Source organism: Taudactylus pleione, unplaced genomic scaffold, assembly GCF_031769625.1.
Source record: "Taudactylus pleione unplaced genomic scaffold, aTauple2 ptg000053l, whole genome shotgun sequence".
NCBI classification, from domain to species: domain Eukaryota; kingdom Metazoa; phylum Chordata; class Amphibia; order Anura; family Myobatrachidae; genus Taudactylus; species Taudactylus pleione.
Genome location: NW_028284455.1, coordinates 33,908,257 through 33,935,142, shown reverse-complemented (window position 1 = coordinate 33,935,142; position 26,886 = coordinate 33,908,257). Strand labels below are relative to the sequence as shown.

The window sequence follows — 26,886 nt, the reverse complement described above, 5'->3', positions numbered from 1 at the left end:
AACCCGGGTCCTTCCCATGTCCAATCCTGGTCGCTATCAGTATTGGATTCATTGGACCCAGGTTGTCCCTTTTCCACTGAGCCACGACCCGGCAATAACCTGGGTTATTTAGGCAATAGAAAAGAGGTATTAAAGTATTGAACAATATAGCGGTAACTTAAATAAAGCAATTTTTTTTACAATTATATGACGCTATATGGCAATAGGAGGATGGCAGCTGAGCATGTACTAATGCGATAGTTCTTACAATGTCTTCTCTGTGCTTTGTATGCTGGTAGTAACTTCAAATATAGGAAAAAGTCATATCTCCAGAAAAATGGGTAAAAGGACTCATCTCCCTTTATTAAACAAATACATAAGTGTGTATGAGTAGGACATTGTAGACGGTCTAGAAGCAGATGAAAGTATTTTTCAATTGTCTTTACCTCATACATGTTATGTACAATAATAACGTTCTGTACAAAAATACATCCTCTTTGATAACAAAGCAGTTGTGACCTGCCAAATATAGGCGCTAAAGACACAGCCCATATCTTTCACTTACACCAATTTCTGTTTCACAATCAGGTGAAGGACAACAGAAATTATAATCTCTAAAGATGCCCATACATGGTGCGATAAAGCAGCCAATCCGACGGATTGGTATGATATCTCTGCTATATCGTACCGTGTGTGGGCATGATATCGGACAGGGTGCGTTCCCGTGGTGTCGTATATCGCACCTCCAGATCTTACTGCATGTTCAGTTGATCTGGGGATTCGATGTATGATCCCATGCAGCGCTATGCAGGGGGGTGCCAGCATATCGGGCGGTCGGGCAGCAGATCTCTCCGTGTGTGGGGACCGGCCGTTATGTCGGCCGTCAGATCGCAAGTCACAGCGCAAGGTGCCTATCGCACCGTGTATGGGCGGCTTAAGTTTTAGGTAAATAATACAAAAGATGTTATGGTAATAATTCACAAAGACACAAACTGAAACTCCTTCCCTCACTGGCTGTCTAAAATGAATTTGGTAGTAAGAAATACCATCGGTGAATTTTGTTGACATTTTGTTTTTCTACATCGTGCAAAGTCTCAGGACAATACGTTATAATCACAAAAAGATGGCATGATTTTTATATCTTATCATCTATAATAAAAATATATATTCTAGACAGGATAGTAGATTCCTGTCACTTTTATATTTGTATGTGATGACAGAATTGCATGCTCGTATTCTAGGCATTTTGTCCACAACTCGCAGATGGAAAAAACGGTGTGGAGAAATAACAAAAAGCACTGCACTTATGGGAGAGCTGCCAAACTACACATCAAGGTTTTAACCCTGAGAACCTGAGGTAAAATCTGCGTTATGGTGAGAGAGATGTGTTCCCAGGCGCTACCCAGGGTGTGTGTGCAGATGTTATGGCAACACTGAATTTTACAATAGTGCTGCAATAACATCTGTGCACACATCTCTCTCACCATAACACAACTCACAGATGGTCGAGCACACAGGTTCTTACTTGCCTAGCATTTCAGGGAGTTTGTGAAAGCAACACCTACAGTGCCTTGCAAAGGTATTCACCCCCTTGGCTTTTCACCTTTTTTGTTACATTACAACCTGTAATTTATGCATTTTTTTAATCTGAATTTTATGTGAAAGATCTGCATAAATTAGTCTAATTTGGTGAAGTGAAATGAGAAAAAAATATATAAAAACGAATCTTTATAAATAAAATTCTGAAAATTGGCATGCGCATATGTAATCACCCCCTTTGCTATGAAGCCCCTCAAAAGTTCTGGTGCAACCAATTACCTTCAGAAGTCACATAATTAGTGAAATGAAGTCCACCTGTGTGAAATCTAAGTGTCACATGATCTGTCAGTATAAACACACCTTTTCTGAAAGACCCCAGAGACTGCAACACCACTAAGCAAGAGGTATCACACCATGAAGACCAAGGAGCTCTCCAAATAAGTCAGGGACAAAGTTGTTGAGAAGTACAATTCTGGGTTGGGTTATAAAAAAATATCCAAATCTTTGATGATCCCCTGGAGCACCATCAAATCCATCATCATCATCATCATCATCATCATCATCAAATGGAAAGAACATGGTACCACAACAAACCTGCCAAGAGAGGGCCGCCCACCAAAACTCACAGACCGGGCAAGGAGGGCATTAATCAGAGAGGCAGCACAGAGACCACAGGCAACTCTGAAGGAGCTGGAGAGTTCCACAGCAGAGACTGGTGTATCTGTGCATGTGACCACAATAAGCCGTACACTCCATGGAACTGGGCTTTATGGAAGAGTGGCCAGAAAAAAGCAATTACTTATTTTTATCACTAAGAAGACACGATTTGAGTTTGCCAAAAGGCATGTGGGCGACTCCCCAAATGTATGGAGGAAGGTGCTCTGGTCAGATGAGACTAAAATTTTACTTTTCGGCCACCAAGGAAAACGCTATGTCTGGCGTAAACCCAACACATCCCATCACCCCAAGAACACCATCCCCACAGTGAAACATGGTGGTGGCAGCATCATGCTGTGGAGATGTTTTTCAGCAGCAGGGTCTGGGAAACTGATTCAAGTCGAAGGAAAGATGGATGGTGCTAAATACAGGGATATTCTTGAGCAAAACCTGTTTCAGTCTGCCTGTGATTTGAGACTGGGATGGAGGTTCACCTTCCAGCAGGACAACGACCCGAAGCATACTGCTAAAGCAACACTCGAGTGGTTTAAGGGGAAACATTTATGGCCTAGTCAAAGCCCAGATCTCAATCCAATTGAGAATCTGTGGTCAGACTTGAAGATTGCTGTTCACAAGCGGAAACCATCCAACATGAAGGAGCTGGAGCAGTTTTGCCTTGAGGAATGGGCAAAAATCCTAGGGGCAAGATGTGGGGCAAGATGTGGCAAGCTCATAGAGACTTATCCAAAATGACTTGCAGCTGTAATTGCCGCAAAAGGTGGCTCAACAAAGTACTGACTTTAGGGGGGTGAATAGTTATGCACGCTGAAGTTTTCTGTTACGTTGTCCTAAATGTTATTTGATTCACAATATGAAAAAAACCACAACTACACAGTTGTAGGCATGTTCTGTGAATGAAATGATGCACACCTTCAAACAATCCATTTTAATTCCAGGTTATGAGGAAACAAAACATGAAAAATGCAAAGGATGAATACTTTTGCAAGGCACTGTATGAGCGTGGTGGTAAAGTGGACGTGTACATCTGAGAGGCGTGTCATAAAATTGACTTACATACAAATGTCAATGAGCCTCAAAACAGTTAGTAAGCTCTACTTGTTGAAGAAAACACCCAGAAAATGCATGTAGCCATAGGGATCATTGGGCCTGATTCACTACAGATCGCTATTGCGATAGCGTACACAGATGGCCGACTGATCGCACTGTGTATGTGTATGCATTGGAGTGCGCAGCCAAAGAACTGCGATTACGCAGCTCACAGAAAGTCATCGCAGAGTGAGCGTTTGGGGGTTGTCACGGGGGAGTGGTCAGAGAAACTAAGGCGTGCCTGTCCGTTTGAACTCAGTTGCATGGGTGTACATAAATTAACCACTGTGACGGCATACGCAGCTTGAGTACTTACTGCATGCGACGAGGCTAGCAATTTCTAAGTAAGATCAGACCTGTTGTAATTGTGCGTGATGTTACTCGATATTCCCGATGTATATGCAGGACTGCAAGATATTACTGATGTGAGATAGGGGAAGTGGGCGTCTCTATGTTGGCTGTGTGACGGCTTTGCGATTGCAAACATTAGTATATTTTCGCAGATCTGCGTGCGTAACTGCAGCTGCAGTAGCGATCCGTAGGGAATCAGGCCCATTATGCCTAATAACCATTGCAAGGAAATTATACTAATGATCCTATTTGAATGTATATATATCTCTGATTTCTCCCCCCCCCCCCAATTATATAACAGCTACATAATGGGGGTAAGGTGCCATCAGGGAGACTGCTAAACTCGTCAGGGAGATTGCTACTATTTCAGGGAGTCTCCATGACAATCAGGGAGAGTTGGCTGTATGTGCAGGTTAGCCCTAGGCAAGTCCACTACAACTTTTGTCATTTGCTATTTTTAAAAGAGATATCTGCATTACATACATTCCCCACACTTAAGCCCCTTCACTGCTGAGGGTTTCTCTGAACCTACTTTTTGACAGTATTCCATTTATGCAGTACCCACCCAAATTATACCTTGGTTTCTTTTTTTTCCAGAAGACTCTCAATTTTCAGTTAATGCTATTAGCCGACTTAGGGGTCTATTTACTAAGCAGTTTAGGAGACAGAGTGAAAAGTGATAAGGTGCCAGCCAATCAGCTCCCAACTGTCATTTTTCAAACACTGTGAGATGGCAGTTAGGAGCTGATTGCCTGGCACCTTATCACTTTTCACTCTGTCTCCTAACACTGCTTAGTAAATAGACCCCTTAGGCCCGTATTCAATTTGAGGCGAAAGTCCAGACTTTTCGCCTGCTGGACTTTTCGCCTCCTTCGCCTGTTTTCCAGGCAAAAAGTATTGCAAGCATGCCCGATATTCCCCGTATTCAATTTGAATGGACGCGAAAACGGGAACCGGCGAAACTTCAAGCGGCGAAAAAAAACATGAATTTTCGGGAAATCATCCTTGGACCTCCTAAAGATGTCCAGACATGGGGGATCACTATGGGTACCCCATTTTTGCATGCAGAAGGGAAGTCGGGTTTTTAAATAGCCGCGGCAGGTGCATAAATGCGGCTTTGAAGAAGGTGATGCAGAAGAGCATTTAGCAATTTTTTGGGGAAAAATAATTATGCCCTTCAAATTTGGGGTACATGAAAATGGGTGCAAGCATATTTTTAAGTCCCTAAAATGATTTTTTAAAATTCTTCAAAAATGCACCTGCCGCTACTACCCGCAATGAGGAAAACATCTGCTGCATAATTGGGAACCCCTCTGGATTTATTTAGCTATTTTAGAAGTGTGTTCCCTATTTTTTTTTTATCATTTTGAAATAATTTTTTTGGGGTATCCTGATTTCGTTTATATTTTTTTTTTACTTTTTTTGACAAACATCAATATTTGGGGGGCATTCCCAGGGGTGCAGGCTATTTTTTTTAAAACCTGCACCCCTAAACCCAGGTGTGGGGAACCTTTTTTCTGCCAAGGGACATTTTGATATATATAAAATTATTTGTGGGCCAGGTGCAGGCCACGCCCCTTCACATGACATCACACAGGGGCAGGGCCACAATTGCCGGTGATTACAGCAATGCCTGGAGCGTCCGCAGGATGCTCCTGGGAGCTGTAAGGGCAGCAGTGTAACCGTCTGAAACGTCCTAAGGACGATCCAGGTGGCACTGCTTGTTTTCTACTTCAGGGTCCTTAGGGTCCACAGGGATACCTTGGGGATGTCCCAAAGCAGTATCCTTCAAGGGTGGGGGCGTTCCTGTGCAGAAAGGAAAATCTGCCGCTCGAAGGAAGCATCCTGAGAGGCGAAGGTATCGAAAGCATAATACCTTACAAAGGTCTGAACCGAAGACCATGTGGCTGCCTTACACAGCTGAACAGCCGAGGCGCCATGCCGAGCTGCCCATGAGGGACCCACAGACCTCGTAGAATGAGCAGTCACAGAGGGCGGAACAGGAATGCCCTCATGAACATAAGCCTCAGAGATAGCCAAGCAAATCCATCGGGCCAAAGTCTGCTTATTGGCCTGCCCATCCCTTCTTGTGGAAACCGTACAAAACAAACAAAGAATCCGATTTCCTGAAAGAACAGGCATGATCCACGTAAATCCGAAGAGCGCGAACCATGTCCAAAGTGGCCTCACCCACCGACAAACCTGGAGAGTGAAAGGCCGGCACAATCATCTCCTCATTCATGTGGAAACTTGATACCACCTTAGGGAGGAAACTGGGGTGAGTCCGAAGAACCGCCCTATCCTGATGAAAAATCAAATAGGGGGGACGACAGGAAAGAGCCCCGAAATCTGACACTCTTCTGGCAGATGCAATAGCCAAAAGAAAACAGCCTTACCTGAGCTCAGTGGTTCAAATGGGGGACCTTGTAGGGCATTCATGACCGCAGCCAAATCCCAAGAAGCCACTGGAGGGACAAAGGGAGGCTGTATGCGATGGACCCCCTGCATAAACGTGTGGACATCAGAAAGAGTAGCCATCCTACGCTGAAACCACACTGACAAAGCAGAGACCGGCACCTTTAAGGAAGCAAGGCGTAGACCCTGATCCAAGCCCGCTTAAAGGAAAGCTAGAACTCTGGAAATCAGAAACACCAGAGGATAATACCCTTCAGGGAGAAACCATTCAAAATAGGTATGCCACACCTTGTGGTAAATCCTGGCCGAAGCAGGTTTCCGAGCCCAGAGCATGGTATTCACCACAGAGCTGGGAAAACCCTTCAACCTCAAGAGAGATGTCTCAAGAGCCACGCCGTCAAAGACAGATGATCCAGATAAAGACAAGGACCCTGAGACAACAGGTCCGGGCGTTTAGGTAATAGCAACAATTGAGAGACAGCGAAGATCTGAGTACCAGTGACGTCTGGGCCACGCTGGAGCCACCAGCAGGATCGTGCCTCCTTCTTGCTTGAGCTTTCGAAGCACCCGAGGAAGAAGGGAGAATGGAGGAAACAGGTATGCAAATTGGTAGGTCCACCGTACTGAAGGAGCGTCCACCAGGAGAGCCTCTGCACCTGTTGTTCGGGATCCATACACCCGCAGCTTGCAGTTGTGACTGGAGGCCATGAGGTCTATTTCTGGAAGGCCCCACCTGTCCACTAGGAGCTGAAATACTTCCTGGTGAAGGGACCATTCCCCTGGATACACGTCGTGACGGCTGAGGAAGTTCGCTTCCCAGTTGAGTACTCCTGGAATGAACACTGCCAAGATGGCTGTTAGATTGCCTTCCGCCCAAGTCAGAATGCGGGATACCTCCTTTAGTGCCGCCTGACTTCGAGTTCCTCCTTGATGATTTATGTAAGCCACCGTCGTGGCATTGTCTGACTGAATCTGCACAGGTTTCCCGAGAAGAAAGAGCCTTGCTTGCTGTAGAGCTCTGAAAACTGCTCGTAGTTCCAATATGTTGATTGAAAGAGCAGACTCCGCCACTGTCCACCGGCCTTGAAACACGTGTGGACCTGTCACAGCGCCCCACCCCAGTAGACAGGCGTCCGTCGTCAGAAGGACCCAATCCGAAATCCAGAGGGGGCGTCCCTTGTTGAGATGAGACGTCTGTAGCCACCAGGCCAGAGACAAACGTACCTCCGGAAAAAGCACTATCATCTGAGTCTTTAGCCAATGGGGCAACCCATCCCATCTGGAGAGGATTAACTTCTGCAGAGGCCTCGAGTGGAACTGGGCATACTCCACCATGTCCAACATCGACACCATGGACCCCAGTAACCTCATTGCAGAGTGGATGGACAATCAGCGATCTCGCAGACAATTGCAAAACCTCGTCTGCAACACCAAGACTTGTCTGTCAACAGATCTGCTGTTGAGAGTTCAACAGTGCCCCGAGATGGAGGATCCTCCGAAAAGGACTTAGGGACGACTTCTTCAATTTATCAGCCAGCCATGAGTTTGCAACAAAGATATCGTTAGTTGCAGATGGTGGTGAAGTACCTCTGGAGACCCTGCTAACAGTAGTAGGTTGTCCAGGTAGGGTATTAGGCGGACGCCCTGCAGCCGCAAATGTGCCGCCATAACTGCCATGACTTTGGTATACGGTATAGGCCATACGGTAGTGCCTGAAACTGATAATGCTGGTTAGCTACTGCAAACCCGAGGAAACGCTGATGAGATGTAGCTATCGGGATATGCAGGTAGGCATCCTGAATATCCAGAGACACCATAAAAATTCCCAGGTTCCATAGCCAAAATAATGGAACGCAGTGTTTCCATTCTGAACGGAGGTACCCTCAAAAATTTGTTTAAGGACTTTAGGTTGAGCCTAGGCCGGTACGATCCATTTGGTTTTTGCACCAGAAAGAGGTTGGAGTAATAACCCGTCCCCTGTTGGGGTAACGGGACCGGCACTATAACCCTGAACCTCCAGAGCCTTCACCTGATTTGAATGAAGGTCTGTGGTAAAGAACTGATGGGGAGGCCTTCTGCGGAAGGAGAGGGCATACCCGTGAGAGACCACTTCCCTTACCCAAGTGTCTGTGGTGCTCTGGCACCAGCACTGGGCGAACTGAAGAAGTCGGCCTCCCACCTTGGGGTCCCCCAAGGGGAGACCCATCCTGTCAGGCAGAGGGTTTGTCGTCGGGCTTGGTGGCTGGGCGTCTGGTGCTCCAAGCCTATTTCCTGGGCTTGGTAGTCTTCTTGGCTCCTGATGGTCTCAGAAAGGACTGCACTTTTGGCTTACCCTGAGGTCGATAGGACCGAAAGGACAAAGACCCAGACCCTGATGGAGCCGGAGCAGAAGGCAGACACACAGATTTTGCTGCCGCCAGTGTATCCACAATCATGTCCAAAGCAGGACCAAATAGGACCTAACCATTATACGGTAAACATTCCAAGCCCTTCTCGGAATCTGCATCCGCCCTCCAAGAGCGTAGCCACAAGGAACGGTGAGCTGAAATCGCCGCCGTAGAAATCCTTGAAGTAAGTAGGCTAACATCCAACGCTGCCTCATTTATGTAAGCAGCTGAATCCCGGAGATTGCCTACCAGCACAATTTCCTCACTGGTAGCCCCAGAAGATAATGATGCTTCCAAGGCATTAGCCCATATTTCCATGGCTCTGGCCACCCAGCATACAGCCATAGCAGGTCTGGCGGCCCCTCCAGTGAGAGAGTAAATGGACTTCAGACATACCTCCACCTTGCGGTCCGTAGCATCTTTCAGAGAGGACATGGACGGCATAGGCAGGGTCGCACTCTTCACTAGGCGTGTCACGTGAGAATCCACCTGAGGAAGAGATTCCCACTTTGAAAAATAATTCTCTGCAAAAGGGTAGGGATAAGCCAAACATCGTTGAGGCTGAAATAGCTTCCCAGGGACTTCCATGCCTCCTCCAAATGATCTACTAACTGGCTAGGAAACACGGCATTAGTGCTTTCAACATTCTTAAAATAAGCATATGTAGGCTTATTCTCAGTCAAATCCTTGTCTTCAATGACCATGACCTCACGGACCGCCCATATGAGGCCTGGGGTATATATAGACGATTTAGCCTCCACTTCCTTCGGAGGAAGTTCAGAATCAGAGATATCCAGAATCTTCATGGTAGCAGACACAAGGTATGTGACACTCAGGCACAGAGAAACTATCTGTGACACAAAATAACCCACCCCAAATAGCACCTGTACTGTAAGGGTCTAGCAATGAGAAAAACAGGGATAGTTAAAAATGGCTGACAGTGAGAAAAGACTACACAGGCAGACAGCACAGCATAAGTCACTTACAATGCAGAGCAGTGCTCTAATGGAGCTTATTGTCTACTACACAGGCTCTGTACCTGGTAGGACAAGTGCTAACCACATGTACCTCACCGCTTGGGGGGAGAGGTATGTAGAGGGGGACCCGGTTCTTCCACCGCTGACTGCGCTGCCTTAGTCATCCAAAATGGCCGCCGGAGCCCTGCAGTAAGGAGGAGCCAGGGGAGGAGATCAACAGCGCGCCCGGAAGGCGTGCTAAGCAGCGGGGTAAGAGCCGGCTGTGATCAGGAAAGGCGTCCCCCCTAGCCTGCTATAAACCCCAGGGACACCGGAGCGGTACCGCTGCAAGCTCCGGTCCCTCTGTCCCTGGTGGTCTAGTGGCAGCGCAGGACTCAGTGCCTGGCTCCACTACCAGCCACTTACACAGGGAGCCCCCAGCCCTGAGGAAGAAAAGAAGACTGTGTAATGGCGGGCGTCCGCTACTTACCATATCCCCGTACGCCCGGCACACAGTCAGGGATCCTCCAGGGTCCCTGCTAGTGAAGACCCCAGAGGCCCGCCAAGATCCCCAGATCAGTACTGGGGTCTCGGTGCTGGCGGGGTGACGGAGCGGTGATGTGGACGTCCGCTGGACTGTCCACATCACCGCTCTTGAAGAATCTTCTGGTGCTATCAGCCCCCCTTGCATGGAACACCCAACTCCGGCCGGGCACCGACGAAACTGAAAGTGCCTTGGCTGGGGGGCGGGGTATAGGAAGGGAACCCAGTGCATCCTGAGAGGCTGAAAATTAACTGCGTGGTGCCCAGATTAGTCCCTAACCACCTATACCCCAAGGTATCCCTGTGGACCCTAAGGACCCTGAAGTAGAAACTGCTGATACTCTAGGGTGCCGTGATTTGAAAAAGTTTGGGAACCACTTTGTTAACCCATTCTCTGCTAAAGGCATTACCGCACTTGACGTAGACACACTGACATCATATGTACAGATTTATATAAAGGAAAATAAAATCACAACATATAGAACCACAAAGCTGTATTTGATAGCAATGGATTTGACAATACAGCTTATGGCACCAGCTACATAAAATTATACAGCAGCACATATTTTGTGCACAGAAAACGATTGGAGATATCTAGATGAAGCACTTTTATCCTCTGCACCAAAATATGTTTCTTTTTCAAGTTTTAAACCATTTGCTGACTGATGGTCATTTATCTTTATCCTGTCGGACGGGACATTTCCTTTTATCCTAACCAGTACAGTGCTGGCACAGCTAGAGCTGATTAGTGCCCAGCTTATGCCTGCGACCCTAGCGAGCATCATGGAAAGAGTCTAAAGCTGAAGGATGACTGAGAAAGCAAAACTTGCACATTAACTTCTTTCAGAACAACTTTGGTTATATTAAATAGAGAAGCTACTACCGTCTTTTCACCAGTAGTGGGGGAGGTTATGAATATGCAGCATATGGATCTGGCCAAATGCTCACTCTTGGATGTATAATGCATAAGAATGACCTGGAGGAAAGCCACAATTTAGAATGCACCGTTATATGCATTGACATGTTCTCAATTTCAGCAAACAGTACAGATTGTAAAATATTGACTTTTATGTATTTAACTGAATGAATTACCTTGTAGAATAATTTACTAGAAATTTGGCAATATAGAATATGAGTGATTTATTTATATAATCCTATATATATTGCAATGAAGCATTGAGAGTTATAATATTCTTAAAGGTGTCTACAGTAAAAGAGGAATGTGTTAATGAGGGAAAGCTCCTTTTAATTGTGATCAGCTGGGAGATGTTTTGAAAGTAGGGGAACCTCCAAATAATACCTTCTCTTGCACTGGTGTGATGCCTATGTTTCTGTGGGTGCCCCTCCGGCACAAAGCTCACCTACGGTACTCATACAAATTTCTCCTGGGCCTGTTGTTGTCGAAATATCTAATTCCCTCATGCAATGGTATAAAACCCCCTTAAAGAACCCATTGTTAGGTTTGTTCTAATTGAGTTTTACCATTATGTTTATACTGTTTTTAAACTGGATTTGCATCCACTACATCTTCAGTGTAGCTGCTGCATAGCTGTCTGCAATCTCCAATTCCCACATATAAAAGGGTGTGCTCTAATTGGGAATGACATGTGTTCTTGCAACAGACATGGTGCCTGAATCAGCAAGGATCGCTATTCTGCTAATACACACGCAACGCAGTTGCTAATATCAGCGGTAATATGCAAATGATTGCATTCGCATTGCGATCACAGCCTAATATAAGGATGCCCACTTCCCCTTACTCACATCCGTATACTTTAGTAACATAGCAAAATAATCGGTAACATCGAGTAACATTGGACCCATACACACACTTGCACAAGCCCAGACCTTACTCAGAAATTGCTAACTTCCATGCACGCTATGAGACCTCAGACTGTGTATGGCATCGCAGTGGATAATTTGTGCACGCCCCTGCAACGGCATGCGAACGCACTGGCACGCCTGCGTTTCCCCAACCACCCCCCGCTACCACCCACAAACGGCACTTCCTGTCAATCACTCTGTGATGGGGACTGCTGCAATCGCAGTCCCCATTGCAGCGGTCGGTTCACACTCGCGCACTACTGTGCGTACGCATTTGCAGTGCGAAATAATCGGCAGATTACATGCGCATTCGCAGTTGCGTACAGTAGTGAATCAGGCCCATGGTGCAGACGTGTCCAAACAGCCCTTCTCGGTGTGCCAGGTCCCATCTGACTCGGCTTGCTAGACAATTAGATTTTGTTGCGAAAAACTGATCCTGAGACTTCACTGATTAATTTTATATGTGACATATATCTCTGTGTGACTGAGTCTGAATCTCTACATGAACTGCTACGATGCAGCAGATGCAGTTATTTTCCACATGAAGGTCCGTTACGCTTCGTATACAGACTCACACAGATATACAAGTATCAAATTACTCAGTGCAGCCTCAGGAAGCGGTTTGCGGCATCCACTTGTAACTAAGACGCATTTTTGGTTTAAAAAAAAGTTGTGCAAAAAACGCCAAGTAGCACGGGAACTATCTGCTCACTCGCACTAGGTGTCTTGCACCACATGGCGTGTTGAGGCTAGGTGTAAGAGGACACATCTGTATGGGAAAAAAGAACAGATTTGTGGTGTGGATAATATAACCTGATTTTCCTAATGGCAATGTTCTATGGCAATAAGTATGGCACCATGCTTTACACCTAGCAGTTGCAGTGCATCTGAATATATTTTGGAACAACAATAAAACAAATGATAAGGTCCTCACCTAACCACAGTGAGTTTTCTGAAGCACGGTATGAGCTCTTTCACTCCATAATCATTGATATTGTTATTGTCCAGATCCAAAGCAATTTGTTTCCGATAATGATTCAGCAGAAAGGAGATGGCCCCACAGTCAGAAGAACAAGCATCACAGAAACTTAACTTAATGTAATCTGCACATATGCCCTTGGCTGCAAGTTTCCCCACTTTCTCACACTGAGTCTCCAGGACGCATCTCGCCATCCAGATGAAGTTAGTCAGTGCATGAACACGGTTATAACCCATAAAAGGTGAACGGGGCAAGTTTTTCAAGTGGCATTTTACGCTCTTGTAAAGCTGTTGCTTGAGGGCTTTTCTCTTGAGTTTCAGAGCTGAAGAGGATACCAGGGTCTTTAGAAGGCCTTGTTTTGGTTTGGAGAGCAGCCCACAGAGAAAAAGATTGATGAACTGTAAGTGATTGTTGCTTGTGAAAGGATCCTCCTGGTTGTGCTTCTTTGCACAAACACATGACATCAGGGAAGGTTGTAGTCCCTCATGCTGGATGTATGCACAATGGTTGAAATACTTCAGGAGCTCTCTAGTGCTTGTTTGTCTGTCGATTACAAGAAATAAGGCAGTAAGGAAAGACTGAAGTGTCACGTGAAAAAATTCTAATGAAACATTGTCATCGCATTCAGTGTTGTTTTTCACTGATCTGAGGAATCCCAACTGGAGATCTTTCTGAGGGATCTCTAGAGACGTGATGAAGACTTGGTCAAAAACAAAGCGCGAATTGCCCATCCCACTGTAAGCTAGCTTTCCAATGGACAGCAAGGTGTCTTGACCTTTTTTATATGTCTCAAGCTGAGTTCTGGTGGTTCCATTATGAGATAAGTTCAAATAAACTTCAGTTATGAGTAAAAAGATATCTGTAAGCGTTACTGAACTGCTTGAAAACTCATGGCTCTCATTCAGAGAGTAAAAGTGCTCATAGGACTTAAATATTATCCAGCAAAATAAGGGGATTGAACACAAGCTGCTGAAGTTGTGGTTGGCATTGAGGTGGTTTAACACACGCTTTTGAACATGGGGTTTCTTAAAGAATAAACTAGTATAATTCATTAGGTTATCCGTAGAGAAGCCACGCAACATTATTTTCTTACGGACAAAGTTTTTAGGGACCTGACATCCTGTCCTTGCTGTTAAAACTTTCTTTGACCTTTTCAATAATCTTCCACTTAATAAGTGCATAAGCAAAGCTGCTGGATGGGTAGAGTCAAAGGGTGACAACACCTCCGGAACACTGTTCAGATCAAAATTGGAAGGTATTTCATCAAAGCCATCAAAGGTGAGCAATACAGTTTCTGGAAAGTTAATAATAAATCTAAATACTTCTTCTGGATCATGGTCCGGAAGGCAACTGTATTTAAAGATTAGGTTCTTCAGAGTTATATCAGTGTTCTCTTTAAAAAAGATAAAAGTCCGGCAACGAAACCTAAAAAAGAATTTAATGTCACAATAGGATTCTCCTTTGGCCCACATATTTTGCATTTTTTCTATCAAAAGCGTTTTTCCCATGCCAGCATCACCAAAGATGAAAGTTGTTTCTCCGTCTTCATTGATCACCCCAGTGTCATCAAACAAGGAAGGTAAATCTTTTACGCGTCCCATGGTTTCATTTCTGGCACTAATCAGCTCCATGACACCAGTGACATATGTTTCTTGGAGCATCATCTCATCCTTATGGGTGTAAGACTTAACAAACTTGGAACCACTACACAACTCTTGTTTGAGCTTCTTGATATACATAGTAACTGAAAAAAATAAACAAGAAGTTATATATTATGGGTATGCAGGTTAGGAACCAAACACATCATATTAAGTGACAATCCACAACAAATCAATAAAGAACTCAAAACAAACTGTAGGCAGAAGTGGTGGTTTACTACTGTCAGAAAACTATAAGGCATGCAAAAAGTTGTGTGGTGAAGTCTTATATTCCTGCTATTCCACACACAGTGTAGGATTAGTCCAATGGGATGACAAGGGGATCCCCCAATGTGTCCAATTGCTTCAGAGCTCTTCACTCTGCTGTGGGGGGGCAGGACCTCAATGACCAGCCGACAGGAGGAGCTGAGAAAGAGCACCCTCAATTGATTGGTCCTAAGGTGAGTAAAGCACCACAAGGTTTTAGGGAAACAGGTGTGGGGGCGGGGTCACTCCAGGGATCTCCCCAACACCCCAGTGAGCCAATCCAATTTATAATTGCCCAGGCATCTCTAGGTGCGGAACCCATCCTTGGATGATGGTAGTTTACCATAAACCACATGCGATTACAGGGTTTTTAAACCATCACATATCTTTGTATGGCAGAAATGCTAGCAATATGCAGCATTTAAAACCACCGCCAAAACAATTTTAATAAATCTATATCTGAAGATTTAACCAAGAATAAAAATGAATTCATCCCAACAAAGAACAGTTCTAAAACATTATAGCACAGCTACTTGTAACTAACTAACAACAGGTAAGCATTGCAGGGAGGCACCGGGCTGGAGAGGCGCCTCCCCCACTCCGCTGGCAATTCTTTCTTGTAGCATTCTGCTCTTTGAAACCCAGCATCACCTCTCTGCATCTGATCACATCTCCTACCCCCTTCCCCCGTCCCCTTTGCTGGGCCACCTCGTCCAGTGTGTACAGACAATGTCCGTACATGTAGGTCCAACGAGCGATATCGTCAGCGGGGGCTATGCTGCTGAAGTACAACATGGCCCCCAGTGTCGTTCTGCACTTGCCGATGCCGGTACCTCGCAGGGTCCCGTCCTGAGCGAGGTCGGTACACACTAGACATCATCTAGTGTGTACCCGGCTTAACCCACAACAGCTGTCTTTTATCTAGGACAGTTTATAACATGGCATTTAGATGCTGATTAATTGCTATGGGCCACTTCTCCACTTTATATCTCTTCAGGGCTTGATACTTCTCCCCCATTATAACTTAAACTGTTATTTACGATAGAAAAATAAAAAATTTCTGTCAGGTAAGTGGAATACATGTTTTTTATCTCATGGTCTGAGGTAGAATTCACTGCTGAAGACACCTCACCATCCAGGCACTATTCAGGGATGCCTGCTCAGGCAAAAACGGATCCTTTCCTGCAATTTCCGGTAGCAGGCAAAACATGAGGTGCAAAAGAGAATGTAGAGAAAAATTCACTCTGGTATGCCTGTTCTGGCAGAAATGTACCCTTCCCTCAAATGTCATATGCACTAGAGAAAATAGTGTCTTGACAGTTATTAATAATTCAGAAAGTCACATTTCATAGATAAAAACGCCTCCAGATCTGTTGTTTTTCCTAAAGCTAATGGCTATCTCTTTCCTGCAGTCGAACAAATGGAAAGATAAATTAGAATATGGCCATAACTTTATATAATATAGCCACAATATTAATAATGAAGTACTACCAGCTACAGGGGTTAATATGAAATTAGCCACTCATTTAGGTACAGTAGTGCTGCTGATAGTTAGGCGGCTATGAAAATGCATTCACATCTGTGTATCACTAGCGTGGACATGCCCTTACTGAGCTCAGCCTAGGCTTGCCCCATGCTACATCTTCAGCCATAAGGAGATGATACACAAACATTTTTATAGAGACATATGCACACATTATTGGTCCATAGTAAGGAAATGGCTAAAACACATGCTATTGACATATGTTCAACCCTAAATTAACCCCTAACAGTAAAAGTATTTATTTATACCATGCATCTGTCCATTTCTTAGCTGTCCCACCCAGCTGATGAATAAAAAGTATTAGGGGTCTATTTACAAAGCAGTGTTAGGAGACCGAGTGAAAAGTGATAAGGTGCCAGCCAATCAGCTCCTAACTGTCATTTTTCAAACACAGCCAGTGACATGGCAGTTAGGAGCTGATTGGCTGGTACCTTATCTCTGTTCACTATATCTCTTAACAAAGCTCAGTAAATAGACCCCTTAGGGTCTTGGAGAAATGTGATCAATAAGGTTGTGAATCTTAGGACCATATTCAATTAGGCTGCGAAAAGCCGTTATCGGCGATACTTTTTCGCCGATGACGTAATTTTCGACGATTTCACTTATCCCCGTATTCAATTTGTCCGACTTTTCGCCGGTGCGAAAAGTGAATGCATTGGGACCAGCGAAAAAGTATCACCTATGAATAGGTGGCGAGAAGAAGTGCAGAATTGGGGTTTTGGGGTGCAGACTTCCAAAAACCACCCTGCACACCTTGGACAGTCCCCCAATGGTATTCTGTGTCAAAATATTTTTAAAATGTACAACAGGACACCCCAAAAAAGGTACTTTCATTTTGGGGACGAAAAAAAAAAATGGGGGACAAACTTCTAAACTAGCGAAATAGACTCAGGGGTGGTCTCCAAGTATGCCCAAGGTGTTTTTTTTTTATTGCAGGTGGTTGTGGCAGGTGGATTTTTCATGATTTTTTAAAATTCACATTAGCCACTTTAAAATATGCTAATACCCATTTTCAAGTACTGTACCCCAAATTTGATGGGACTACTTGTTTTTCCAAAATAAAGTTGCTAAATGCTAGTCTTTGCCACTTCACCAAAGGTGCTAAATAGCACCTATTGAGACCATTTAAAGACCCCAAATACCTTTAGAAGGGATATTCGGGGGTACCCATAGTGAACCCCCATATCAGAGCATCTATTGGGGTTTGTCAGGCTGATTGCCCCAAAACTGACAGGACTTTTCGCTGATTTACTTTTCGCTGGGTCCCGTTTTTGCTGATTTCAAATTGAATACGGGTAATCGCGGGGACGAGCACGATACTTTTTCGACCTGGAATCCAGCGATGACGGCGAAAAGTCCGGCAATGCTTGATTTGTGATATTGCAATGTATCACACGTTGCCTATGTGAGTGTTTTTAATAAGTTTTAGTAAAGTTTATTACTTTTATATACTTCACTATTGTGCACCTCCTTTCATCTTTGTTCATATGGTGGTATGTAAATGTTTGCATTCGCATTGCGATCGCAGCCTAACATAAAGACGCCCACTTCCCCTTACTCACATCCGTATACTTTGACAACATAGCTAATCAATAGGTACCATCGAGTAACTTCGGACCCATACACACAGTTAAGGCAGGTCAGACCTCACTCAGGAATTGCTTACTTTAACGCACGTAATGAGTCCTCAGGCTGCGTCTGGTATGAAAGTGGCTAACTTATGCACGCCCATGCAACGCCGTTGAAATGCACTGGCACGCCTGCGTTCACCTCACTACCCCCCCGTCACCACCCACAAACGGCACTTCCTGTCAATCACTCTGCCATGGGTCTGCGTAGCCTCTGCGATCGCAGTGCTGACCGCAGCGTCTGGTTCACGCACGCGCACTGTGATGCATATGCATGCGCAGTGCAAATTAATCAGCCGATTGCGTGCGTATAAGCAACTGCGTTCCTTGCTGAATCAGGCCCATTGACTACAGTTATGGAAGCTACATTATACATTATATGACATGCTTGCTGGAATTTCAACATAAAAAACTATAGATACATTTATTTAACAAATCTATAGATAACAAACACCATCATTTAAACAGAAATGTTCCTGTATCAGCAACAATGGGGTCTATTTACTAAGTCTTGGAGGGAGATAAAGTGAACGGAGATAAAAGGGTCTATTCACTAAGCTTTGGAGAGAGATAAAGTACCAACCAATCAGCTCCCAACTGTAATTTTTCAAACACAGCCTGTAGAGTGAGTGTTAGGAGCTGACTGGTTGGTACTTTATCTCCGCCCACTTAATCACTCTCCAAGGCTTAGTGAACAGACCCAAAAGTCCCAACCAATCAGCTACTAACTGCCATGTCACAAGCTGTGTTTGTTACATAACAGTTAGGAGCTGATTGGTTGGGACTTTAACTCCGTTCACTTTATTTCCATCCAAGGCTTAGTAAATAGACCCCAATGTCTGTGGAGGGAGGCCCTAACCCACTAACTTCCCACAGACTCCTGGACATACAGCTTTACTTCTCCCCAGCGCTATTTAGATGCACTGGACTGTTCCCCCGTTAGTACGTGAAAACAGTGCACAAGTGGCACAAGTGGGGGGGTGGAGGGGTCAGTAGGGACAGAGATGGGGGGAAGAGAGAGAAGAAGAATGAGAGAGCGACAGATAGGGCAGAGATGAAAGAGAGACAGAGACTGAGATGCGAGATATAAATGGGGAGGGAGACGGAAAGGTGGGGGAAGACAGAGGAGAAAAATAAAAAGAATGCCTGCAATGCCCAGACACAACAGCTAGCAACCCGGTGAATCGTCAGTGAATCACAGGTACAAAATACTGGTGTCACTGAAATAGGGACCCTGCTTCTTGAACATGTAATTCGTGACTTAATGCTCGTCTCCATTCCCCACCTCATATCATGGCATTTACCTGCCATTGTGCTGTAAATGCCAATTCATTCTAGCAGTGCATTAAAACAGTGAATTAACAATGTGTAACAATGAACTAGACCTTCACAATGTCATACTGAGATTATACTTAAAACTGGTTAATACATTCCTTTGTCAGTAAAAAATTATAACAATATAAAAGCAAACAAACTGCAACTAATTTCTTTCTTGTACAACTTTGTTGAACTGATTTGATTAAAACAAATAATAATAAATCAGAGTCCAGTTTTAGGGTCCTATGAAGCATGCAGTACATATAAGAAACTTAAATAATAAGTTATACATACCAGCGTCATTGTTTGTAATATGTAAACTATTCACTTGTTCTGAAGCTTGAAAATCAATATCTTTTAGCCAAGAGTTCAGATCAAAATAAGCTTCAGGCACTTTCTGCAGAATATATATGAAACACTCAGCTACCTCCTCTCCTTTACTCTCCACCAGATCGAGGATCTGACGAATCTGTAAAAATGGGAAAATGCGCCATTTTTTTTATTACGTTCCAAGAGGGTGAATCAATAAGTAAGGTAAAAAGATCTCTTACACGTGTAATGTTCTCTGTTTCATTCTAATTTCCCACCAGGCCAGAGCAGGGAGATCTCGGCCATTAGACTGAGCCTCATATCAGTCATTCGCTCCCAACATCAGGTGCAAGATAGCGGGGCTGGCGCCAACATGGTCAAGCATTGATGTGCGTTGTGTGATCAGATTTTTGCATAAAATGGGCAAATCAGCAGATTGAATTCATCGCCAACTTGTCAAGGTGTACGGTGATAACGTCATGTCATGGAAACAAGTTTGGGTTTGGTGCACTGCCTTTCATAACGGCAGGATAGACTTTCAAGATGAGCAGCGATCCGGCCGGCCAAGCACGTCCACCACAGATGACAATTTGTGGTGCATTGAAGGTCTGATTCAGGAGAACTACGCATTTGAGTTAGTGATATTGCTGACGAACTGAACATCTCAGTGGGTACTGTGCACAAGGGGTGTAGTAAAAAGTGTTCATGTTGGGTACCGAAGCAACTCACAGAAGAAGTTCACAAAACCAATAGATGAGAATGTCTCTTGTACACTTGCGTTACCATGAGGAGGGACTGCAGTTCTAGCAGCGTACAATCAAACATGAGTTGTTTGCCGAGGGCAGTTAATCGAAAACGACCTGGGTTGCTGCAAACAGGCATCGTACAGCTGCACAATAACGCCAGGCCACAGTCAGCCAACCGCACCTGTGAGTTGTTATGGCGCTACCATTGGGAGGTACTGGACCATCCTCCCTACTGTCCTCACCTGGCACCGAGAGATTTCCCTCTCTTTGGACGATAGAAAAAGCACGTGGGTGGAAGGCGATTCACAACCAACGGTGAAGTTCAGCAAGCATGTCCTGGCTTCAGGTGCTTGACACTGATTTCTTTAATACTGGGATAGATACCTTAGTGTACCATTGTAACAACTGCTTAGACAAGTATGGGGACTATGTTGAAAAATAATTTGTACCAAGGCCATGTTATATTATACATACACTACCGTTCAAAAGTTTGGGGTCACCCAGACAATTTCGTGTTTTACATGAAAACTGACTTTTATTTATCAAATTAGTTGCAAAATGAATAGAACATATAGTCAAGACATTGGCAAGGTTAGAAATAATGATTTTTCTTTCAAATAATAATTTTGTCCTTCAAACTTTGCTGTCGTCAAAGAATGTTCCTTTTGCAGAAATTACAGCATTGCAGACCTTTGGCATTCTAGCTGTTAATTTGTTAAGGTATGGGAAAGATTTCTGGACTGCACACCCTGAATATATATATAATGGGAGGTGCTACCTGATGAGACAAATTGCAGGCACAAAAACAGACAAATCTCAGGTGCACAACTCCAAATTATTAATAATATATAAATGCAATACAATTTTGCAATCAATAGAGGTTTTTAGCATAATCTTGGCCAAGGTTATGGGCCTACCCACCATATCCAGGTAACCTCTGTAGGGTAGGTCCCTAACATACTACGATTCAAATCGAGAGCGCAGGACACCCCCAAACTAGCCCAGCTAAGCCACCCCAGGGCACCGCCATAGTAAGAAAAGTGCAGTGTGAAAGAGATAGTTAGAACCTCCCATTATATATATATTCAGGGTGTGCAGTCCAGAAATCTTTCCCATATACTCTATTTAATGTGCTTTATTGCACACCTGAGGGAAGGAGACGCCCTCAGTCTGGATTAGCACCCCTACCTTATTGGTTTAAAAGCATGGAGTCTTGTAATGAATATGCACACAAGTAATAGGCACAATTCTAGGTAAGTCCTACAAGTTTTATATACTGTAGTGCAACTTTGGTTCATTTTTGGGGCGTGGGTCCCCCTGGATTGCCTTTGTTGATCTGTTTCAGGTCACCGCATTATAACACATTTTTCTTTTATAACACATTTTAACCCTTCACTGTTTGTTTATTATATATGTACCTCACTTTTTATTTTCATTCTTTATATGCAGCAGTAGCTGCTCCTAACTATCTCTTTCACACTGCACTTTTCTTACTATGGTGGTGCCCTGGGGTGGCTTAGCTGGGCTAGTTTGGGGGTGTCCTGCGCTCTGGATTTGAATTGTAGTATGTTAGGGACCTACCCTACAGAGGTTACCTGGATATGGTGGGTAGGCCCATAACCTTGGCCAAGATTATGCTAAAAACCTCTATTGATTGCAAAATTGTATTGCATTTATATATTATTAATAATTTGGAGTTGTGCACCTGAGATTTGTCTGTTTTTGTGCCTGCAATTTGTCTCATCAGGTAGCACCTCCCATTATATATATATTCAGGGTGTGCAGTCCAGAAATCTTTCCCATATACTCTATTTAATGTGCTTTATTGCACACCTGAGGGAAAGGAGACGCCCTCAGTCTGGATTAGCACCCCTACCTTATTGGTTTAAAAGCATGGAGTCTTGTAATGAATATGCACACAAGTAATAGGCACAATTCTAGGTAAGTCCTACAAGTTTTATATACTGTAGTGCAACTTTGGTTCATTTTTGGGGCGTGGGTCCCCCTGGATTGCCTTTGTTGATCTGTTTCAGGGCACCGCATTATAACACATTTTTCTTTTATAACACATTTTAACCCTTCACTTTTTGTTTATTATATATGTACCTCAATTTTTATTTTCATTCTTTATATGCAGCAGTAGCTGCTCCTAACTATCTCTTTCACACTGCACTTTTCTTACTATGGCAGTGCCCTGGGGTGGCTTAGCTGGGCTAGTTTGGGGGTGTCCTGCGCTCTGGATTTGAATAGTAGTATGTTAGGGACCTACCCTACAGAGGTTACCTGGATATGGTGGGTAGGCCCATAACCTTGGCCAAGATTATGCTAAAAACCTCTATTGATTGCAAAATTGTATTGCATTTATATATTATTAATAATTTGGCGTTGTGCACCTGAGATTTGTCTGTTTTTGTGCCTGCAATTTGTTGAGGTAGTCTGAAGAATTTCACTCCATGCTTCCTGAAGCACCTCCCACAAATTGGATTGGCTTGATGGGCACTTCTTGCGTACCATACGGTCAAGCTGCTCCCACAACAGCTCAGTGGGGTTCAGATCTGGTGACTGCGCTGGCCACACCATTACAGACAGAATACCAGCTGCCTGCTTCTTCCCTAAATAGTTCTTGCATAATTTGGAGGTGTGCTTTGGGTCATTGTCCTGTTGGAGGTGGAAATTGGCTTCAATCAAGCGCTGTCCACAGGGTATGGCATGGCGTTGCAAAATGGAGTGATAGCCTTCCTTATTCAAAATCCCTTTTACCTTGTACAAATATCCCACTTTTCCAGCACCAAAGCAGCCCCAGACCATAACATTATCTCCACCATGCTTGACAGATGGCGTCAGGCACTCTTCCAGCATCTTTTCACTTGTTCTGCGCCTCACAAATGTTCTTATGTGTGATCCAAACCACTCAAACTTCGATTTGTCTGTCCATAACACTTTTTTCCATCTTCCTCTGTCCAATGTCTGTGTTCTTTTGCCCATATTAATCTTTTCCTTTTATTGGCCAGTGTCAGATATGGCTTTTTCTTTGCCACTCTGCCTAGAAGGCCAGCATCCCAGAGTCGCCTCTTCACTGTAGATGTTGACACTGGCGTTTTGCGGGTGCCATTTAATGAAGCTGCCAGTTGAGGACTTGTAAGGCATCTACTTCTCAAACTTGAGACCTAATGTACTTGTCTTCTTGCACAGTTGTGCACCGGGTCCTTCGACTTCTCTTTCTACTCTGATTAGAACCTGTTTGTGCTGTTTTCTGAAGGAAGTAGTACACACCGTTGTAGGAAATGTTCTCGCATGGAATAGCCTTCATTTCTAAGAACAAGAATAGACTGTCGAGTTTCACATGAAATTTCTCTTTTTCTGGCCATTTGGAGAGTATAATCGAACCCACAAATGTGATACTCAACTAGCTCAAAAGAAGGCCAGTTTTATAGCTTCTCTAACGAGCAAACCCGATTTCAGCTGTGCTAACATAATTGCACAAGGGTTTTCAAGGGTTTTCTAATCATCCATTAGTCTTCTAACGCGCTTAGCAAACACAATGTACCATTAGAACACTGGAGTGATGGTTGCTGGAAATGGGCCTATATACACCAATGTAGATATTCCTTTAAAAACCACACGTTTGCAGCTAGTATAGTCATTTACCACATTAACCAATGTATAGAGTGCATTCCTGATTAATTTAATGTTATCTTCATTCAAAAAAACAGTGCTTTTCTTTCAAAAGTAAGTACATTTCTAAGTGACCCCAATCTTTTGAAGGGTAGTGTATATGTACGAGTTGAATAAATTTACACAATGAGAGGTCTTGTTACCTTATTTATTGAATCACCCTTCTACTTTAAATGACAAAATCCTATATGTAGCTCATTTATATTGGTCTAGCATACAGAAAAGCATAGTTACACAAACGGAACCAGTTTTACAGCAAAGTAAATGGATTTCAGTCCATGGTACCACATCTGTGAGAATTCTAAATTTTGCATCTTGCAATGGGAAGAACTTTGTGGATTAGGGTGTTCCCAGACAAATTTAGCATGGCCAAATTTCATTATGTTGGAGGAGTTTAATTTAAAGTAGATTTGAGAGCTGGAAAACACATGAATTGTGGAGGCAGGGACTGAAATTTTTCTCCAAGCACATCTGCTTGTTTCTTGTGTGCTCAATGGTAGTGCTATGTGCATTGCTTTGTGCATGTGCAAATGGAGTTCCACCAAATATAGTATATTTAAATAGCAAGATAGAGGTGTTTGTGACTTAGAAGTTTGCATCTGCCCATGGTAGGAGTTATGAAGCAATGGCAAAATTAGATTTCATCTTGAAGTGAGCAAGTTTATTGATTTATTGCACCTTCATGTTTCACAGATTCCTAGGCGCACATTGCCTGTCGTAAGTAAAGCTCCAACACACAAAAGTGCCATCTTTAAAATAACATGGACTGCTGATAAAAATTAGGCCATCGCATCCCTTCTGAATGTTGATCTGAAAATTTTCGCTAAGCTCCTGGCTTCTCGTCTCGCTCATGTTATTCCCTCCCTGGTCCACCGTGATCAAGTGGGATTTATTCCCGGCCGATAGGCCTTCGATAATACCCGGAAGGTCATCAACCTCATTAATTTTGCTAATACGGAGTCGGTTTCTGCACTGGTGGTGGCCTTGGATGCTGAGAAGGCCTTTGATAGGGTTGATTGGACCATCTTGAGATCCACTCTGCATGCATTTGGTTTCAGAGGTAACTTTATAAACGGTGTTCCCTCTCTATATTTTAATCCATCTGCTTTGGTCCTGGCCAACGGCTTTCCTTCTTCTCCTTTCAGCATTTTGAAAGACACCCGTCAGGGTTGTCCTCTGTCGCCGCTCCTCTTTGCTTTGATCATGGAGACCCTACCAGCAAGCATTCACAACAATCCTGCAATCACGGTCATTACAGTGGATCAGTCTCACCATAAAGTGGCTCTCTATTCGGACGATGTCCTTCTCACCTTGACCCACCCCGTTTCTTCTCTCCCTGCAGTCTTTGAAGAAATCCATTCCTACAGTTGCCTGTCAAATTTTAAAATAAATCAAGATAAAACGGAAGTGTTACCTATACTCTTGGACCCCATGACTATCTCTCGTTTGCGTAGCTCCTATTCCTTTCGATGATGTTCCCGATCTATAAAATATCTCGGTGTCCACCTCACCAACACTTACGATAAGTTATTTGCTGCCAACTTTAGACCTCTCTTAGATAGGATCCACCGAGATCTGAACACTTGGAGAGCTCATTTTATTTCTTGGATTGGGCGGGTAAACGCCATCAAAGTGAATGTGCTTCCGAGATTTCTGTACCTGTTTCAGACACTCCCAGTCACAGTCCCCTCAATTTTTCTAGCTACCTTGCAGCGGATGGTCTCCAGGTTTGTCTGGGCGGGCCGTAAACCTAGAGTCCGTTTTCGTATCTTATGTCACCGTAGTAAGGAGAGGGGTTTGGGTTTACCAAACTTCCACAAATACTATTTGGCTGTCCACTTAACTCAGGCCATCCTGGCACATGCTGCCTCCTGCACTAGGGGTTGGGTGGACCTAGAAGCTCAGCTACTTACCTTTTATTCCCCTTACACTCTCTTCTGGATGGATCACAAGTTTAGGCCACCCTCCCTTTCCATTCCCCCAACTCTTCGCTTCTCTTTGTCTATTTGGGACTACTGCAATAGGACATTTGCCTTCGCCGCGCTATGACTCCATTATGGAATAATAGGGACTTTGTGCCTGGATTGGATCCTAAATCTTTCTCTCCTTGGATGGCAAATTATATTACATTTTTGAGATATTGCTCCTGTTTGCCCGTTTCCTGAGTTCTCCAATCTACAAGACAGGTTAGGAATACCAGCAAGATACTTCTTCCAATATCTCCAGATGTGTCATCTTTTTACCACAGTAATTGGTTCAGGGCCTCACCCTTCTTATTCTCTTCTGGAGTCCCTCTGCTTACTCCGCTCCGGCTCTAAAGGGCTTATCTCCACTTTCTATAACCTTCTTTTAGGTCATAACCAGCCCTTAAAGGAGCAGCATGAACTGGCCTGGGAAAGAGACATAGGAGTGTCCTTGGATCCTAAAGAATGGATCAAAATTCGCGAGCTGACGGCGAAGTCTTCCATATGTGTCAGAATCAAGGAAAACACATACAAGAGAATGTATAGGTGGTATCTGGTCCCTACACGAATTCGGGCTATTTTCCCTCAGTCCTCAGATAGGTGCTGGAGGGGTTGTGGAGATGAGGGGTCTCTGGCTCAGATTTGGTGGCATTGCCCTAAAATGAAAGGCTATTGGGAGAAAGTGCATGGGTTGATTCGACAGGTCACAAATGTTTCCATTCCCCCGTGCTTATCCTTTCCCTTCTCCCACGACCTGTCAATAGTTGTGATAAACTCACCCAATCTCTTATTAGACACATTCTCAATGTCGCTAATAGTGCGATTGCATCATCTTGGAAAAAACTGGACCCCCCGTCCATGGCTGCCCTGCAGGCCTCGCTCTGGCATACATATAATTTAGCCAAATCCATGAAAATGTTACTAAGTTTTAGGAGACTTGAGCTCCTTGGTTAGCCTATCAGGAGACGCATCCTTAGCCTAGGATGGCTTCTTGGAGGTGACTCCCCATGCCAACTCTTCCCTTCCTACCCCTTATCCCCCTTATTGTTCCTCACTAGCACTT

General features: G+C 44.2%; 1 protein-coding gene across 2 annotated transcripts in view; it reads right to left on the bottom strand.

Moving 5' to 3' along the window:
• The window catches only part of NOD1 (nucleotide binding oligomerization domain containing 1), a 79,805-nt gene that overhangs the window by 33,048 nt on the left and 19,871 nt on the right, over positions 1–26,886 (bottom strand). For both annotated transcript variants that reach the window (XR_015875787.1, XM_088463758.1), the window contains exons 4-5: positions 19,424–19,598; positions 12,693–14,481 (exon numbers count right to left, since the gene is read on the bottom strand). Coding sequence is in view for 1 of the 2 variants with exons in the window: in XM_088463758.1 (XP_088319884.1) it covers positions 12,693–14,481; positions 19,424–19,598 (1,964 nt within the window). In the remaining variant the exon portion in view is untranslated. The remainder of the gene's footprint in view (positions 1–12,692; positions 14,482–19,423; positions 19,599–26,886) is intronic.